Source organism: Poromitra crassiceps (genome assembly GCF_964638095.1).
Source record: "Poromitra crassiceps genome assembly, contig: HAP1_SCAFFOLD_220, whole genome shotgun sequence".
NCBI lineage: Eukaryota > Metazoa > Chordata > Actinopteri > Beryciformes > Melamphaidae > Poromitra > Poromitra crassiceps.
The window spans coordinates 13,700-34,032 of record NW_028152171.1 but is presented as its reverse complement, the minus strand read 5'-3'; the positions used below and the strand labels follow the sequence as shown (position 1 = coordinate 34,032).

The window sequence follows — 20,333 nt, the reverse complement described above, 5'->3', positions numbered from 1 at the left end:
AAGTGGGGTTAGAGTAAGAGCATCAGGGGAGAAGAAGAGAGGAGTGGGGTTAGAGTAAGAGCATCAGGGGAGGAGAAGAGAGAAGTGGAGTTAGAGTAAGAGCATCAGGGGAGGAGAAGAGAGGAGTGGAGTTAGAGTAAGAGCATCAGGGGAGAAGAAGAGAGAAGTGGAGTTAGAGTAAGAGCATCAGGGGAGGAGAAGAGAGGAGTGGAGTAAGAGTAAGAGCATCAGGGGAGGAGAAGAGAGAAGTGGAGTTAGAGTAAGAGCATCAGGGGAGGAGAAGAGAGAAGTGGAGTTAGAGTAAGAGCATCAGGGGAGGAGAAGAGAGGAGTGGAGTTAGAGTAAGAGCATCAGGGGAGGAGAAGAGAGGAGTGGAGTTAGAGTAAGAGCATCAGGGGAGAAGAAGAGAGGAGTGGAGTTAGAGTAAGAGCATCAGGGGAGGAGAAGAGAGGAGTGGAGTTAGAGTAAGAGTAAGAGCATCAGGGCCGAGGCGTACTGTAGCAGCAAGGCTTGTTTGCTGCAGGAGGGAGATAGAAATGGCCTGTGAACGTAAGAGGAGAGACGGCAACACACGTGCACACTTTAGAAAAGAAAGCAACACAAACAAATTGCTTATCCAGCCTTGACCAATGCTTCTCAAACTTATTGCACTTACTGATCAAATTGTAGAATTTCATCAAGGACACAGAAGAGTTTTACCTATCAAAAGGCTCAATGACTATGATTCAAAGAACCACCAGCTGTTATGATGAGAAGCATTAGTCAGTGGGATACTGTTGTGGGATTAGTTCAGTGGCTCTCAACGGGGGGTCTGGGGACCACCAGGTGACATTCCATGGTGTCCCAAGCAAATTGATGAATTGTTAAAGGAAAAGCTCACCCTAAAATCCAAAATACATATATTCCCTCTCACCTGTAGTGCTATTTATCCATCTATATCATTTCGTGTTAGTTGCCTGAGTTTTGGAGATATCGGCCGCAGAGTTTCTGCCTTCTCTCCGATACAATGGAACTGGATGGCACTCGGCTTGTGGTGCTCAAAGCGCCAAAGTAATACATTTGATAAACTCAACAGCAATATCTCTTTCCAGAAAGCATGACCCCGTTACTCAAGGCAATCCACAGACCTTGTTATGAGCAGTTTCATGGAGGAACTATTTTCTTTTGACGGAACTACACCCGCTAGCTGCTAGCTAGTTCCTACATGAGACTGCAAAACCAAATAGTTCCTCCATGAAACTGCTCACAACAAAGTCTGTGCATTATCTTGAGTAACCGGGTCATGATTTCTTCAGGAGTTTTTCAAATGTATTTGTTTGTGTGCTTCGAGCACTACAAGCCGAGTGCCATCCAGTTCCATTGTATTCAAGAGAAGGCAGACATCTCTGCGGCCGATATCGCCAAAACTCAGGCAACTATCCTAAAACGATATAGATGGATAAATAGCACTACAGGTGAGAGGAAAAATATGTATTTTGGATTTTAGGGTTGAACTGTCCCTTTAAACTTCACCATTATTTAGTTTACAAGAAGTTAACACAATTAGAGGATGTAGAATAATGACTATTTTGATCATAGTTCCACAGTTATCTCTCTGCCTACAATACAAATTGAATTCTGGACAAAATCATATCTGACATAAAAACATAAATCTCAGATTTGTGTCCAAGAGACATTAAATGGGGGCAATTCGTGGTCCTAATGTGGACTAAATCAGGGGTCCTGACTCCTTGCTATGAAAAACGTTGAGAATCACTGGATTAGAGCTCTTCACAATACAAAAAAGTGGCTGCAGGTCTCCGTCTCAGCCACTAGGTGGCAGCCATGGACCGCGTGAGAACCGCCTGTACAACCTGCTGTACATTATTACATCAGAAAACTTCAAGCAGAAACGCCTAAGGGACAAACATACATTAAGCAAATGGTAGCACAATCGCCAAACTGCTCAGTGCACGTCAATAGCTGCGTGTGTCAGTCGGGTGTGTGTGTGTGTGTAATGGTGTGTGTATACATGTATGTGCGTTTTGACTGACTGCGTTCACATTATGCAACACATTATAAGCAGGCTGAACAACACGTGAAAGCGGTAAGCCCCCCGCCCTTTCCCTCCCCTCCCCCCGGCTCTTCCGTTATCCGTCTGCATCTACCTTGTACCAACTCCGCTGGGAACATGTAGCGGCCATCAGTAGTCACCGCTCGCTCTGCAAAAACCAACAGTTATTCAGTCGGCGACCCTCAACGGCCGCTTTGTCAGATGGATAATACACCGTTTCTATTTGTGATGACGGATTTCTGTTACAGATTTCAATCAAGTGTGTTGAGTGCGGATGGGAGTGCATGTTCACAAGTGCACATGAGTGCGCCCTTCACATTTTAATTATGATATATTCAGAATAATCAAAATAATTTCTGCCGGCAGATTAATCTAGATTACAAGTGATCGAGTGAGAAGAAGAGATAAAAGGGGCTGATGTCTGAGGAGGTTAATGCAAGATCAAGTTGCAACTGATTCCCTTTGTTTACTGTTCTTCTCTCCCCATCCTTTCTTCCCTCCGTCCATCCCCACCAGTTTATTCCCCAATACTATTATGAATAAAATGTATCAATATGAAACATGCATATTGTCCCCCCCATAAATAAAATGCATCAATATGAAACTTACGCTGATATTAGTCATACTGGTGCCTACTAATATTTCTTTCTTTTCCTATTCTTCACAGTCCATCACTCAATTCTCCCTTCCTCATTCCTCCCCCCCCTCGGGCCTCCCTCCATCCTCACCGTGGTTAACCAGGAAGCGTAGTTTCTGAATCACAGCCAGGTTCCCGGACACTCTGTAGATGCCATCGGTTTCCAAACCTGCAACACACCACACACAGGTAGCCATGATGTCAGTGTTTCTGAACTGGTGCAGTGGGGCAAACTTGGTGGGCTTGGGTCAATATCAAACAAAGTTGCCAAATATTTTGAATTTGTTCATTAAAAAAACACACAAAAAAACACAAAAAAATAATGAGCTTATGATAAAAGCTCCTCTGAGGTAATGAAGTCTAAGCTGATGACTGCAAACCAATATTTTCCTGGCCCATTAAGTGACACTTCCAGGCAATTTAGTGTGCCTTGGAATCTTGTTTTGTTGCAAAAAGTAGCGCCTAACCCCTCAAGACATGAGACAAACATATAGGCAATGTAATATACAGTACAATGCACGGCACACAATATAAAGTAAATTATACCACATTATAATAACAAGTTGTAGAACCAGACTCCCTTCTGCATACTCATGTAATCTGCTATTAAGATGTATACACAGTTCCCTTTCACATTGGATTGTGTGTTGCTTAACAAAGCCCTCACACAGTTGTGTTTGTTATGACACCAAGACTGAGTTTCTGCTTTTTCCTCCTTTGGTTTTGCAGGGTGGAAGTTGAAGAACGAGTTGTGCTTTTGTGACACATAAAAGTGTTCATGCCCTATCAGACCGCTTCAAGTTTAAAACATCTATGCTGGCAGCACAGTCACAAGGGGCCACTGACTGACATGTAACATCTCACAGTGCTGCTATACAAGATCCCCTAGCTGAGCCCCTTAAACAGACTCTGCTGCATGCAGCTGACTGGCTGAAGCTTTAATGTGGCAGATTTTGAAAAATGATACAGCCCAACGATATGTTTTTATTTGTTTTATTCTTTGTGTGTGGCATTTTTGCCTTTACTTAGATAGGACAATAGGCGGACAGGAAAGGTGGGGAGAGGGAGGGGATGACATGCGGCAAAGGACCTTGGGTCGGATTCGAACCCGTGTCGGTTGCGCGAAGGAACGAGCCTCCGTCATATGCATGCTACCAGGTGAGCCACCAGGAAACACAAGCCTAAAGATACGTTAAGTTATCTCCTTTACCAAACACTACTTTAGGGGGGAAAGGTTTCTGCATTTTGTCCTTTGCATTTGTCCCTGTCTTTTCATATGAATTATTATGTATTAGAATTAACATTCTATAGCTATTGAAACAAACCCGCAACACAGCTAGCTGTGTAGAATCCAGCTTTAGAAACGTTTTCCTCCAATGTGACAGTTTAGTGGTGAAGAAACTAAGCAAGCAACTACGTTTCAAAGTGTCAAGGTAACCCTTTACCATTGCATGTGATTACAGGGCTACTTCTCGCTGCTGAAAGACATCAAATGGATTCCTCTTTGCCTTTTCCATCATCACAGACTATGTTGCTTAGCTACTTTGTCCTAAAAGCTTCCCAGTCTGTCAGCCTGCTTGTCATGTAAATGTCTAGATCTGCAACTCTACGCAAGAAAAAGAAGATAACATCTGGACACTGTTTACACAGCAATGCTCCCAAGATATATTTAATTCATCAAAACAATGCTTTTAACGGCCCCCGCAGTCAAAACACTGATTTTGTTTTTGACGAATTAAATATTTCTTTGCAGTATTGTTTCTAAACGGCTCTATTTTCCACTCATTTGGATCTATCTCTGGCTGGCACCTGTCACGGCAACTTATTCCCACTCCAAACTCGTCTGCTCGGTCAGAGCTTCTCGTCACTTCCAGAAGAGAAAGGCGGCCCCCTCTCTTCATAGAGCAATGATGCGGGATGTGCCCTGTGATGGGGGGACTGTGCTGCATGGGAAGGGGGGGGGGGGGGGGGGGTCTCTTTAACTGGTTCATGGCTAGGGGCTTGGGGGGGGGGGGGGTCGAAGATCCCTGGGTGTCCCCTGGGTACCCCTTAGTCGGAGTCCCCCTTTGGGGGGTCGGACATCCCGGCGTCTCCCCTGGAGACCCTAACGCTAAGGCCACCACCATATCCCGACCCTAACCCTAGGTCCACCTATCCAATGCCCATCCATAACCCTAAGACCACCTACCCAATGCCTAAACCCAACCCGTGGACAGAGGGCGCCCCCAAGGCCCCCCCCCCATCATAGGGAACATCCCGCATTGTTGCTCTCTGACAGGAGGGGGCGGCCTTTCTCTTCTGGAAGTGATGACAAGGGCTCCTGACCCATCGACAGTAATTGAAGCCGGGAGTGAGATTGTGTCGGTCATGGCTGCTTCTATGAATGTGTGTGTCTGTTCGAGTCTACTTCCTGCCTGGAAATCAGAAAGATTTTCGGCACGTTTTCGTAGATGCTTTCTGTCAACACGCCTGACCTCTGTTTGTTAACGTCGGCGCTGAACAGCTGTCATGCAACTTGCCGCTCCAGGATCGAGGCTATTCTTCCAAAACTGACGTGTCCGCTTTTAGTGGACGTCTAGAAGTGCATCACCTTTTGAGATCTGTAAGTGTAACTGTACCTCTCTTCTCCACAGACTCGGTACACAGTCTAACGAAGCGGGGGACGGTGTTCCTCTCTCTCTCGCACAGCATCTCCAGACTGCAGCCAAACACCTGATCTGAAGGCAGATGACAGACAGACACAAAACACACACCCTGGCTTTAGTATCGGTTCTGAAGGGTTTTCCCAGGCAATCGTGGCTTCTCCAAACACTTCCTGATGATGTCGTGATAACAACACATGATGTAAGAGCTACAAGCTTAAGTTTAAACTTGATCTAGCGATAAGTTTTACTGTTCAGAATCGGAGAATACGCCAACAGTCGATTTGGCTTGCCACACGATCTGCTCGGTTCCCAGCAGAGAGTTCACCTTTGATGACGCAAGGCCACTCATGCACTGTATATACTGTATTGTGTTGCCTTTCATCTGTGAGGCTTTGCACTAGAGTGTGATACAATGATAACTACTGTAGGATCATTTTGTTTTCATCTGTCTGCAACAAAACACTGTGACCAACATGCTTGTGAAAAGCACTAGATACAAAAAAAAAGATACAGTAGCCAATGGGCTCAATACGGTTTATTGAACCATATAAAGCTGACAAAGCATGGGTTTTGATACAATGGCCTTAGAGTCACTCAATCTTGTAATATTTAGTAGGGATGGGCATTTCTAGCAAAAACACTATTCGAAATTCGCTGGCCAAATTCGACTTTTAATCGAAATTCGAAAAAGAAAAAAAGAATGTTAAAAAAAAAAAAAAAAAATTGTGTGAGTGAAATGTTGCATTGTCTCCCCTGATTCTAACTCTAAGGCTTTATTAATTAATAGAAAAAGCTTCTGCTGTGGATTCTTAGCTCAAACAAGCATTGCACCACTGAAGTAAAGAACATGACATTGACATTTTCGAAAATAAAAAACAGTTTTGACAATCATGAGTGGTTCATTAAATATTTAGTAGGCTGAGGTCTGAGTGCCAAAGGGGAGCCAAAGTCACCCCCTCTCCCTCTTCATGGGATTTTATCCGCCATTCATTTTTCCATAAACCTTGCTTAAAATGCTTATAAAAATTGTTTTACTTGCTCAAACCAAGCGATTCGACTATACTTAGAATCAGGGGAGACAATGCAACATTTCACTCACAAAAAAAATAAAAAAATAAAATAAAAATACTTTTTTTTCCCCGAATTTCGACTTTCAATAATAAAAGTCGACCTTGATAATAACAACGATTATTCGAAAATTCGAAATTCGATGCCCATCCCTAATATTTAGCAGCAGAAGCGGTTCAGTGGCTGTTTGACAGTAGACCATCTTTCTAGATCTCACCCTTAGGCCTACTGTAGGACATCTCAGTGGCTTTTCTCATCCCCCCCCCCCCCCCCCCCGTTTTCTCCCCAATAGACTACTTGCACAACTCCACTACTTCCTGAAATGAGTAGGGCATCTTGGTTTCCTGTCCTACACTATTGGATGAACTGACTAATGTCAGGTGTGCCTGACTGCTGCAGTCACAACAACAGTGATCAGGCACACCTGATTAATCAGTTCATCCAATAGAGGGTATGCACACCCACTGGAACACGCCCTCTCAATCGGGAATGAGTGTCAAAATGAGTGTCAAGTTCCTCCCTGAGCAGCAGGTGTCAGTTATCTAGGCTGATTACTGCATTCAAGCTCAGTCTTGCTGTGACTCAGTGGGCGTGACCCCACAGTGACCTCTGCCTCTGTGACATCACATGCATACCCTCTATAGTGTAGGACAGGAAACCAAGATGTCCTACTCATTTCAGGAAGTAGTGGAGTTGTGCAAGTAGTCTATTGTACTTGGCCACTTCCTCCTGCTGTCCCGGTCGTTGCTCCACCCCCTCTGCCGATCTGGCGAGAGTTGTAGACGAGCACATCGTCGCTGTCCAATGAAAACCACTTCTCAAATGTCAACTTTTCAGGAACCAAGAAAAACAGCCTTGTTTTTAGCTTGATTTTTGACTTTCTTCTCTGGGTTTGGTTTCATAATAAACCCAGGAGGTTTTCTCAATTCTCTGAGGAGCATCTAGGCCTAATCCATCAAATGAAGTGAAAACATGAAAATCACCAAAATTGGAGAGAAGTGGTTTTCATTGGACAGCGACGACATGCCTCTTCCGATACACGTGCAGCCACCAGCTGCTCGACAGACCCCGACAGCGAGGAGGTTCCCCCCGGCCGGCAGTACGTAGCGCGTGGGAGGATCACGCTATTCCCACCAGTTCCCCTCCCCCCCGAACACGGCCCAAACCGACCAGAGGAGGCACTAGTGCGGCGAAGACACACACCCGGCTTCCCACCCACAGACACGGCCAATTGTGCCATATGGAAACCTGACCAAAGACGGAGGTAACACAGGAGCTTGAACCTGCGACCCTCGTGTTGGTGGGCCGGAAATCTACTGCTGCCCTACCCAGATGCACAACCAATTGGTTTTAATCCAAAACTTGTCCTAACTGTATGTCCAAATCAGGATCCAAAGCCTTCTGTCTCTTTCCAGTGTCTACATATATTATGGAATAAAGCAGACATGAATTCAGATAAGAGATCTCACCTTTGATGAGACCCTTCTCCTGCAGGGCCTGGAGGGGCGGTCTCTTCAGCATCAGCTGCTTCAGCCGGCTCTTCACTCTCTTCCTCTCCGTGTTCTCCAGGTTGGACGCCGAGCGAGGGACTGCAGAGGGAGGAGAGGAGGAGGAAGAGGAGGAGGAGGAGGTCAGTGCAAGTGGGTGGTCTAAAGGGGAGGAGATGAGAGGAGAGGGGACGGTGGCGAGGATGACGAGCGGAAGGGCCGGGTGACAGTGCAGGTGGAGCAGGACTGACGGGGGGACGAATTGCCACAGAAGTTGCGTGAAGATATAAGTCGGCTGGACGGAAGACAGGATGGAATACAGGATGGAGGGATGAAAGAAGGCTGGATGGGAGCAAGGTTATCGTTAACGAAATGACAAAAGCTAGGAGTGAAACTAGAAATAGCCGCACCGCGGTTGTATGCATCCACCAACAAGTCAAGTTGCAGTCTACAGCCATGTCTGTCCAGACTCATACAAGCACAAATACCTTGAAGCCCACAGCGCAGTGGTGTGGCCATTCAGCCTTATGGCACTTTAGGCAATGTTTAGGGGTACCTCAACAACATGGCTACAACAACATTTTCAATATGGAGAATGGTCGTACCCCTAACCCTAAACCACCCACATCCTCGCAGCTACTCCCCCTACCCAACCCTCGAAGCACGACTCTCTACGTCCGACCTTCCTGTCCCTAGCTATGGCCCCTTTCCCCTAGCCCCGCCCCCTTTCCCCTAGCCCCACCCCCTTACTGATCACGCCCCACTCCTACTACAGGACGCGAGACGGACGCAATGCGCCACGACCGGCGTGATCCTTCTAAAACTGTTAAGAAGGACGCCGAAATGAAACTGCCTCCACGTTGGAGACGTTTTGGTGTGTCTGGGCCGAACACCTTCAGACCATACAATCTCTCTTCCACCTGTGCACCTTTTTGTTCTGTTCTTTAGTTTATTGTAGTTTGTGTTGTCTGGTTATTTCCCCTTAGTTTTAGTTAATACATTATTTTACTTTGGTGTGTGACTCCTTCCAGATGTTATACTGTAACCCGGCTCACGGAAGTAACAAAAGGAGGAGTCACACGCCAAAGTAAAAGTAATAACAATAATTTATTATCTAAAACTAAGAGAAAATAACTAGACAACGCAAACTACATCGAGCAAATGAGCATAACAAAAGGTGCAAGGTCTTTTTAAGCCCAATGAGCGCACCGGGCCCACTGAAAAATGCAAAACTATAATAACCTTAATGAAGTGGAGGTGGAGGAGGTGAGCAAAGCTGGATTGGAGGTGCAGGTATGAGTTGGGAGGGTTATGTGGGATGGTTGGAAGGCAGAAGGGAGTGATGAGGGCCGGAGGTTAGGCGTGAGAACTTACGTGAGGTTCTGCGACTCTCGTCCTCGTCTCCGCTGTTCTCCAGCATCTCCACACTGCCTGCTCTCCTCAGAGAGTACAGCAACACGTTGTCTATAGGGTTTTCACGGTCCTGGAACACAGGCAGGAAGACTACATTTAAAACGACATTGCAATTGGGTTTCATGTAAAAAAAAGAAGAAGAAGTAGAAACACATTTAGACCATGCCTTTTAACAATTACAACTGTTGGCTTGTTCAGCCAGTTTTGAATGTCCTGACACATAAGGACAATTGTTTTAATAACTGGAAGCCTGGACGAGCCTGGACGAGCGAGTGGTTAATTCTAATGGTGAATATTGATGCCCGGAGCGCTGGTGTCATGACAAATATTAAATAGTCCATTATGTACAACATTCTGTCTCCTTATCCCTAATATTCAAGATATATAAGCATTTTCTCAACAGCCACTTAAAGAAAATCCAGGTATATCACTATTGTGATCCTAGGAGATCGTAGCAGTACATCAAAGGCACAGCTGTGTGTATGTGTATGTGTGTATGTGTATGTGTATGTGTGTGTGTGTGTGTGTGTGGGGGGGGGGGGGTGTGTGTGCGCGTGTGACTCACCAGCCTTTCGATGACATTATGGATGGTTTTGTACCACTCTCTGATCACAGAGTCCGTCTCCGACTGCAGAAGGAACTCGTTGCCTGTCACTGTCCTCAGCTGAAACACACACATTTTCAAATGCACACACAGCACTGCAGGCTGTACTCTCAGACTCTCACACTGCCATCTTTAGACTGGGAAAAGTGCTGTCACACCAGCGCTGTGCTAAGCCCCAGAGACGCTCCGCTCCCCCCCCACTGCTCCCCGGTGAGCTTTTCACAGTAACTGTATTTTTATTCACACTTCTCTGCCTACACATTGTGTAAATATCATTTTCGGGTAAAAGCTGAAATGTGCTCGGTTTCACTCACCCTGACATAGCTTGAGGTTGAATACGGCACAGCGCTCTGTCACACTGACGGGTTGAGGTTGAGGTGAACATCATATTAAAGGATAAGTTCACCCAAAAATGAAAATGCAGTCATTATCTGCTCACCCCGATGTCGATGGGAAGGACGGGTGAAGTTTTTTAGTCCACAAAATATTTGTGGAGTTTCCGTTGCAGAATTCTCCGGAATAATTGAAGTGGATGGGGACCAACTTTCAAATGTAAAAACAACAGGGGAAAAAAACTGCTCACCCGGCGTAATCCAAGTCTCCAGAAGCCCCAAGATGCCAAGCTGACTTGAAGAGATATCATTTACCATGATGTATTTTCAAGTCAACTTGGCATCTCAGGGCTTCTGGAGACTTGGATTACACCAGATGAGCAGTATGGAGGCATCTTATGTGTGATTTTTCTTTTAACGTTAAAGTTAGTCCCCGTACACTTCAATTGTTTAGGAGGATTCTGCAACAGTGTTTTGGCTGTGAAACTCCACAAATGTTTTGTGGACTAAAAACTTCACCCGTCCTTCCGTCGACATGGGGGTGAGTAGATAATAGAGAGCGACAGAATTTTAATTTTTGGACGAACTTATCCTTTAAAATGGAAGGAAGACTGGTCATTGAAGGTTGATTGAAGATATAAGATTTCCTTTTTCACTTCCCCACTTCTGCTGAGTGCGCTGACAGAAATACAGTAGCTTCCTATGTTCTTACACCTCTCCTATCCCTCACACTCTTATATTTGAAAAGGATTATGTGAGATCTTGCGCTTCCCTTTTCCAGTGTAAGTGGTTTTTTTCCCTGTTGGTCGTTCGACCTTCTTGTTTCTCACCTTGAAGACGTTCTTTTTGCTAGACAGCTCATTGGCCCAGTGGAGCTGTGCTCCTCTCAGATCCACACTGCTCTCAGGACGACTGTTTCCTGGTTTCTGACCAGCATAAAAAAACACACACGCACACGCGCACACGCACACACACACACACACACACACACACACACACACACACACACACACACACACACACACACACACACACACACACACACACACACACACACACACACACACACACACACACAATTTCATCATGATATTTATTTTGGTGAAGGTTCAATTTGCTGCAACCGCCCAGAATTTTTCTCGAGAAAACTCTTAGGCAATGCTTTACTTTCCGGGTCCGTAATCTCCAAATAATTCAACAGGCAGGGAACAGTTCATTTCCTTCTGAAATTATATAGTAGTCACATTTGTACACATGACATGGGAGTGTCCACCTTTTGCCCACTTCTGGCAGGATTGCCTCCAATGTGACAGTGCTTATTGCAGAGACAGTACCTGTTGAACCACATTTCTTTGCTTCATATCCCTAACTATCAGAAACATACTGTATCACGCTTGCAGGTCTAACAGCCGCCGAGTCAAATGACAGCAGTACGTTGGAAGCCCCAACACACTCTGACCATTAGACAATGGATTTGAACTGTTCTTGATGTGATTTGCATACATGGAGTTATCAATGGCTCCAATAAATAAAGTAAAGGTAATGGAAAGTCCCACTGATTGTCACACACCTGAGTGTGCAAAATTTGTTCTCCGCATTTGACCCATCCCCTGGGGGAGCGGTGAGCGGCAGCAGTGCCGCGCATCATACGGTGATCTAACCCCCCCCCAATTCCAACCCTTTGATGCTGAGTGCTAAGCAGGGAGGCAAATGAGTCCCATTTTTATAGTCTTTGGTATGACTCGGCCGGGGATCGAACTCACGACCTCCCAGTCTCAGGGCGGACACTCAAACCATAAGGCCACTGAGCTGGTGAGGGCTAATGAGTTGAATTTGAATCTGTGGCTCACAGCAGCTGAAGCATTGAACGATCTGTTGTGATCCTTGCATCTTGCCAGGGTCTTTTGCTGTGGATTCACTGGTGTGTCATCCTTGATCATCTAGTGCAGTGCTACGCAAACCTTGACTTACTCAGGAGCCACATTGACAAAAAATACTTTTGCAAGAGCCACAATCCAAAAGCGTCCTCCCTGAAACCACTTTGGTTCAGTTTGAGTCTCACCAGCTCTTCAGCTCTCCACCTTTCATATGTATTTTCATGATTTATTCATACTTTTTTCCATTTTCCCGTTTCTCTCATGTACCCCCGTAGCCAAGTTTGGGACCCCCTGCTGTACGTGATCATCACAAGCTACTGGTCTTCATGCACTGGAGTCGAGTCAGCAGATTGTAAATATGAATATTGTTACATTCTCAAATTAGATGTCCACCATTTGGAAAAAGCAACATCTCTTATCAAATGATATATAATAATAGCAAGCCTTAGTTGAGGAAATGACATGAATAAGTCGTATTAACAATATAGAATGATACACCTCAGGTAAAGATTCTTCCATCCAAGTGGATGTACTTTAATGTATACAAGTCTGTAGTTTGGGTTCTTGTTTAAGCTCTTACCCAGCTGGAAGGTGTCTGTGATTTAGGATCCTTGAAGAAAACCAGACTGTTTCCTACTAACACCACCCAGGATGGATTCCAGTTTTTCCTTCAAACCAACAAACACAAATGTAACATTACAATAAGTTCAGAGACTCATCATACTAAATCATACTTGTCTTCATTTGCCCCAAATCAGCTACATTCAGAGAAAATGAAATGAAACACTATGGAAAACATGATAGAAAACAGATGATGCTCTAATTCACCTGTTTGTCTTTAATGACACCAGTGTTTGGAAGTCTCACCTCAGTTTTCGGCCTCCCTCTGCAATCTTGGTCTTGTTCAAGAGACCAGCCTTCTCCAGCTCCTGGGAATGGGCATCACAGTCAAATGGATTAATTTGACTGGGTTTGTGCTGTTTGCTATTTAACCAAGACAACCTTCCTATCAAACCTTCACATTTGGATTTATTTGACATATTTAAGCCTTGTGGTGCGAATATTGCTTGTTACAAAGGTTCCGTGCCGATGCCAATTCGGGACTGGATGGCCACCCCCATCCAGTCCCGGGGATATTCTGAGCCTCCGAGTCCAGCTAGGTCTCTGGAAACTATTCCTGGATCAATCGAGAGTGATGACATCACAATGGGACCTATGACATCATGTGACGTTCCCGACCGATGATGTCATAAGTTACCAACCAGACAATATGGCACATCATCGGCATAACATCATCAAAGCTGAGATGTTATGTCATAACCAACCAGACATGTGGATCATCGGCAATATGACTGAGATGTTATGACATCAGCAGTGATGTCATACGCAATGCCAGTGAGGGCTATATCAACCAACGCACACTAGTGCAAGACATGTTCACTTCAATGCCGCGACGACGAGCAAGCAGGTACAGAGGCAGGTACAGAAGCAGGTACAAAAGCGGACGTCAGCTCCAGAGAGATGAGACTGACGAAGAGTCTGATGAGGCGGACGATTGGTACGTGGATCCATCATACTTCTGGTGGAACTGGGGTGCTACCCCAGGCCGACACCTAGGCCAAGACGAGACAGCCGGAGGTGCTCATAGACCAGACCCATCCAGGTCAAGAGCGGGCATGGCGGCGGGACCTCCATCATGTTCTAACGGACATGCCTACCACAATGCAAGCTACGAGATACGAGCCAAGCTCATAACCTACAAGAAGAGAAGGTCGGTTCTCTGAACCCACTTGCAGGTAGCCCGCAAACCCCCCGAGAGAGACCTGCTCCGCTTCGGGCTCCACGAGCCCGACTGGAACTCTCTAACATTGACACCCTTGGAAACATCTTCATTACATTTATTAAGCGAGGCTGGATGGAATACTGAATTAAAACAGTGTCAAATAAAAATCATTCAAATTTGCCATATTCATAATACATTCATACTGTTACAGTAATGTTATCAGTCCCAAATCTGCAGGGATGGCTTTAAATGGAAGGGTAAAGTGGAGCAGAGGGCTTTCCTCTGTGTAATAATATACTGAGTGAACCCATTTAACGGTACTGTTGCATCATTCAAATACTAGCAGGTGGGTTGGCTGTTGTAAAAGTCTCCCACTGTGGTATGGCCCCTTTAAGGTGTAGCAGAACAGAGTTAACAGTAAATGAAGACATAAGTGATGAATATATAGTGGGTATATCAATTTGAGGAAAATCTGAAATGTCTTTTTAATATCTGACAACAAAGTACTATTTAACTAATCTACATGGCCCAACCCTTATATTTACAAAACTTGGTTCTCAAACCTATAATGATTTGGCACAAATTTCAATGTCACCCTTATATCGTCAAGAAAGAGGAACTGGCAAAGAAAAAGTGCTGGCTCAAGAGAAAACTGCATGACGCATGACCAAGGAAAATAAGTGTGACTGTATCCTGACACAAGTGGATGGTGCTAAAGATGATCGACATGTATCTACTGAGTGAAATATTAGTGCACAGGGCTGGATCACGTACTGTACGGGTTACAGTGAGGTTACTGAAGGTCAGAAGATAAACGGCTTTATTGTCTCACCGGTGTGCAGCCGTCGCTGTCTGGAGAGTTCTCAGCAGACGGCGGCTCCACTACGATGTTGGTCACGTTATAGCAGTCTCTGCACTGCCGGACCAGCTGGAAGACAAGACGTGGACAAATGATTTAGGGTGCGTTTGTTTGTTGTTTTGTTGTGAGTGTGTTTTATTGTGAACAGTATTAGTCTCTCTCTGTATTTTAATTGCAACTGTTTATCTGCCATTCCGCCTTCTGTCTGTGTCCCTCTGTGTTTCTGTATGCCACACACGCACGCACGCAGGCCAATCTTGGGTCCCGCCTACATCAACAAGAACGCCCCCTTTCCTGCCCAGAGTCAGCTCTAGCCCAAGCTGAGACTAAAATCCCTAGTAATATAAATAAATAAACTTGACTAGTACTCGCCCAGAATTCTGGGGGTTTAGCTCTCCTTTAACATTATACACGTCATGGTCATCTAAGGGATTAGGTGTGGGATTGGTGGACCTGTAGCCTTCCGATCTTAGAAGTGAGAGAGTTAGATTCCTGACCGACGCACCTCATGTTTTTACTGGCGGTTTTAACAACCGACCCAAACCATAACCTAACCATGTTGCCTTAGTTGGCTAAACCTAAGCACGTTGCTTTGTTGCCTAAACCTAACCAAGTTGTTAAACATAACCAAGTTGTTTTACTTGCCTAAACATAACCAAAGTTTTATCTGCTACTTTGGATAGGCACCAAGGTTTAGAAAATAACCGGCATTTAATTCTTTCAAATTAATTTCGTTGAGATTGTAGACGTAAAATGCCACATTTTAGAAACATAATTTACCAACGGTTTGTTTCTATTTTTACGTTGATATTGTACATATCCTGGTTTTCAGACATGTACTGTAAATCACCATTGGGTTGTGTTTGTGTGCATGCGGTCTGCTGGTGTGTACCTGGCCATTCTTGGGCAGGACCATGGATTGGGAGTGGCTGAGGAGCTGCTGCTGGCCGTCATGCGGGAGGGCGGAGTTATGACACTGGGCTTCAGCCTGGTTGAACGCTGGCGCCATGCTGCTCAGTGCGTCGGAGGAGACGGCACGCTGCATGCCCTTCACAGGGGTCAAAGTTCAAAGTCAAACGTTTGGGGCAGTGGTCAAAGGATGGGGTCAAGGCGTCAGAGGGAGAGCAGACAAAGAAGAGAACTGGCATGCACTGACTCCAGAACTGCAGACTATAATACGTTCCCATAGTGTTTTAATATCTATAGATGGCAAGAGCTGTTATGCCTTTGTTTACTTCTGTGTAGAGACTAGAACAAACATAGGCAGAACTTTTTTCATTTATATTATGCATATTTACATTTCACACAATTGGCTGTTGCTCTTTCCTAGAGAGATCTACAATGAGGGCAACAGTAAATCTTCAATTCCTAGATCCCCAAAACTACAAGCAACCAACGGTAACGAGTACAAACGACTGTCAGAGCATTTCAAGTATTCAAAATGCATACAATTATTATTTTTGCCAGGGCTACGCTAATAACATATCGTACTAGAAGTCGCAGGTTGACTGCTGTGCAGGCCCACTGTTCATACAATACGTAATGGGGATTATCTCAGAATTGTGCAATCGGATAATCTGAGGTAAAACTATTGGCATTTCAGCGACCTGGGATGCATTACTACTGTAGCATTCCGGCATTAGAGAATAACATGTTCAACGTTAATCCAGTGCTTTCTGTAAGTAGAATAAAGATGCATTCGAGGGCACTTAGAATAGACAAATAATTAGGCAACAGACAAATATGTAACAGGACAGCAATACATAATAGTGAATGTGATAAAGCAGAAAACGGGCAGAGCTGTATGTTGCTATGAACACGCTAACAAGCAACGATAAAGCAAGCAATCAAGGAAGACACAAACCCTATTCAACTAGTACAGTAGACTACCTTTGGATTTGCCTCATGTACTGTGTGCTTACTTCCTAAATACTGTACAGTCAATAGTCTAGCTATTGGAACCACACACTCAAAAATCTGTCTTTATTGATTTTGTGATTATTAATACATCGAGATGAAGACCCAACACAGGCCCATAATGTAAACCATGTGCTATTTCAACTTTTCAATATTGCACTTATAGACGAGAACCTTCGCTCACTGTGCCATTAGTTTAGTCAGTGAATGTATTTTCATAATACAAAGCAGGCAGTCTGCTGTTTGTGATTCTGTTCTCTGTTCATTTAGACAGATGGATCCCAGAGAGGGTAAAATACCTAGAGGGATTACAGGGTCACAAAGTGCCACAGCCAGGGAACTGAGTGGCGTGCAAGCCACTCCTACACGGGGTCGAAGGTCACCTAACAGACTTGGGGTCCATGGCAGCATTAGTATTTGAACATGTTTGCACATAAGGCTGCTGTACAGTAGGTTCTCACAGCAGAAGCCATACTGTACTGTGGTAGCCATCGCAGAAGCCCCCTGCCATGCTACATCTATTCTGCATTAGGTCTGAACGTCTTTTCCAAACAACTCTTCTTGGGGGAAGAGCAACAGTGCAGCAGCAGTACTGCATACATGTCATATATTTTATGATGGCTTCTAGGGTTGCACAAAATCGATATCGATATGGCAAAGTGCAATATGGCAGCTACAATTTGATGAAGGTAAAATGTGTCACCCACATAGCATTAAATAAATATGTGTGTGTGTATGTGTATATATATATATATATATATACATACAGTAAATATATATATATATATATATATATATATATATATATATATTAAAAAAATATATATATTAAAAAAATATATATATATAAATATACTGTCACTGTTTTTATATATATATATATATATATATATATATATATATATATATATATATATATATATATATAAACAGTGAAAATGAAATGCAAAAATTAGTATTCCCACTAAAATCGTGACTCATATCGCAATCGCAATATCTGTCAATATAATTGCAAAATTGCAATAGGATTTATTTTTCTTTTCTTTGGCACATCGTGCAGCCCTAATGGCTTCATCGACCTTTATGAACTTATTGGCATTCTCATCACATAATGTGGGAAATGTGGAATGCAATAATTAGTCATCACGCTACGTAAAAAAAAAAAAAAAGGTGTGACAGCTCACGTGCGATACTGTGCTCTTGGCACAGTGCCAGATGGGGACATGTTTGTTTCCTCATCAGGTTGAAATGGTTTTGCTTCACTTCATGCAGAGAGCTGAGAGGCAGAAGAGGCAGAAGGCTCGCAGACACACAGGTGCACGCATATGCATAATGTGCACGTCCCATGCATGAGCCTTATGCATAATGTGCACGTCCCATGCATGAGCAAACACATACAAATAATACACATATGCACACAACTTCAACTGTTTTTGCTACAGTGTATCCACCAGCGGCCATACTGTAATTAAGTAGCTTTCCCAATCCTTGTAACCTAGTTTCAACAGTCATAGTAAATACCCCTCCTAATGTTTGCCATCTCCTCATGCAAGGTGGATTAGCATTAAGAGCCAAATCTGCTCCTTTGCTAAGAGGAGGCCTTTAAAGGGGCTTTAAACCAAGCGCACCCACACCACACTGTGATGCAACATGTTGCAGTAAGAACTGCTTGGGTAAGAGCCTTTTTAGCATGACTTGCTGCTGTACAGTAATTCACCACCTTAATATGCATAATAAATGCTTATATCTGAGAAGCAAAATAGCATAGTTGGCATTACTGAGATTCTACAGTAATACAGTGCAGATGCAGTTTTTGCAAAATCTAACTTCTGAAGTTCATTGATTTTCAAGAGGAAATTCCTCTCCAAAAAAAACACCCCCTTCAGCTCTTCAGTCCAAAAGTATGCGGTGGACGGGAGTGTCAAAACACTGATTATGAGGATTACCTTCACGAGCAGACAAACAAACAAAAACGAGAGACGGATATCATTTGAAGGCATCTTTCAAGGCGCGCAGGCAGATAGGCATACAATGAATGAATGATAAAAAAAAAAAGTGTGTAGAGGCGGAGATATGACAGCATAGGACGAACCAGGATTTCAACACACGCAGTGACAAGGACAAAGTGGCACACTAAAGCCAAGAAAGGTGCAGGACGTCCCCTTTTTGTAAACCAAATTGATCCCGCTGTGTATGGAGAGTATAAAAAACAGATCATGGGTGTTGTCTTCTACTACTTTAGTGTTAGAAGAAGGGTGTCTTCATGAGGTGAAGTTCAAGGGGAAAAATACATGAAATGCCCTCTGGCGATGAAAGAATGCAGGTGATAGAGAGAGATTCACCTGCTTCATCTGCCAGCCACTGCCAGCTTTCCTCTGGTGGCTCCCAAAGAGGAAATCCGGTGACACCTGTGCACACACACACACGCACGCACACACACACACACACACACACACACACACACACACACACACACACACACAGACGCACACACACACACACACACACACACACACATGCAGAGAGAGACAGATAGACAGACAAATATATTAGAGAAAATACGAATGAAGTTAAAATATACACTTCCTCATTAAAAACCGTTTACCTTTTGACCCACAAAAAGATCAAAACCTGTTTTACTACCAAGCGTTCCGTCTCTTTTGGTGAAAACTAGACTTTGTGCAACAGTGAACTCAAACAAGCTCCATAAGCACTGCAGTTTGCAGTTTGGGCGGTGATGTTTTTAAATCCAAATGTAAAAAAACAGGATGCAACTGAACAAGTGTGTTCAGTTAAGATCAACCTCAATGGAGCCCCCAGGCAACACCCACAACATCTGAAACCCCTCGTCTGTCCCCTCTACTGCACCTGTATCCTGCCAACCAAAAGAAAATAGTGTTTTACTGCCGGCCACCACACAGTACAGAGCTGCACACACACAAAGTCGTGGAGACACACTCGCATGCACATTGCCCACACAAAACTGAAACTGAAGGCAGTTGGACAGTTTCCACTGAATGGTGAATTTTTTCTCGCCGTTTGCTCAGTAAGAGCATAGCACCGGGTTTGACTCAGACATGCTATGAACTGGGGCAAAACATCGCAGACACATCCACACACAGTCATAATCCACCCATTTCGGCAGAGTCAGTACAAACGTGTATATCTGAGGATGCCAAGCCAACATGAGTGTACCGCATTTGCTGACATTCAAAAGAAGGATATTCCTGACTGCTGACATCACAACCTGTGTTAAGTCTCAGTAAAGGATGAAGAGATAATGCACTTACAGCGGTGGTGCTCATTCTCACTGATCACCCCCAGTGACACAGTCCAGTCCAGGACAAGTCTGACACCGAGCGCGTTAATCTGCAGAGTGAAAGTCCACGCTTGGCTGTCTTTGCGTGTGACACATCCCTTTTAGCCCGACCCCAAAATGTTATCCATTCATCTCTCTCTCTCTCTCTGTCTCTGTGTGTGTGTGTCTCTCTCTCTCCTCTCTCTGTGTGTGTGTGTGTGTGTGTGTGTCTCTCTCTCTCTCCTCTCTCGGTCTCTGTCTACTTCCCCATTCTAGAGGGAAGCTGGCTCTGTCAGTATGGACACACACTCTCGTCTACACCAGTTCAACCAGGAAGCAACACACTCAACCCAATAATGT

The 20,333-nt window shown here is 44.4% G+C and overlaps 1 protein-coding gene across 2 annotated transcripts in view; it reads right to left on the bottom strand.

Annotated features, from left to right (window-relative positions):
• LOC310770747 (rho GTPase-activating protein 15-like) overlaps positions 1-20,333 on the bottom strand; it is a 39,271-nt gene that overhangs the window by 9,049 nt on the left and 9,889 nt on the right. Inside the window, exons 6-17 of one of the 2 annotated variants that reach the window (XM_083663462.1) lie at positions 19,018-19,083; positions 15,651-15,806; positions 14,732-14,827; positions 12,984-13,045; positions 12,697-12,784; positions 11,070-11,165; positions 9,869-9,967; positions 9,265-9,373; positions 7,873-7,992; positions 5,309-5,407; positions 2,782-2,859; positions 2,148-2,201 (exon numbers count right to left, since the gene is read on the bottom strand). In XM_083663462.1, coding sequence (XP_083519588.1) covers positions 2,148-2,201; positions 2,782-2,859; positions 5,309-5,407; positions 7,873-7,992; positions 9,265-9,373; positions 9,869-9,967; positions 11,070-11,165; positions 12,697-12,784; positions 12,984-13,045; positions 14,732-14,827; positions 15,651-15,806; positions 19,018-19,083 — 1,123 coding nt within the window. The remainder of the gene's footprint in view (positions 1-2,147; positions 2,202-2,781; positions 2,860-5,308; positions 5,408-7,872; positions 7,993-9,264; positions 9,374-9,868; positions 9,968-11,069; positions 11,166-12,696; positions 12,785-12,983; positions 13,046-14,731; positions 14,828-15,650; positions 15,807-19,017; positions 19,084-20,333) is intronic. The other variant, XM_083663463.1, reaches the window with a different exon arrangement.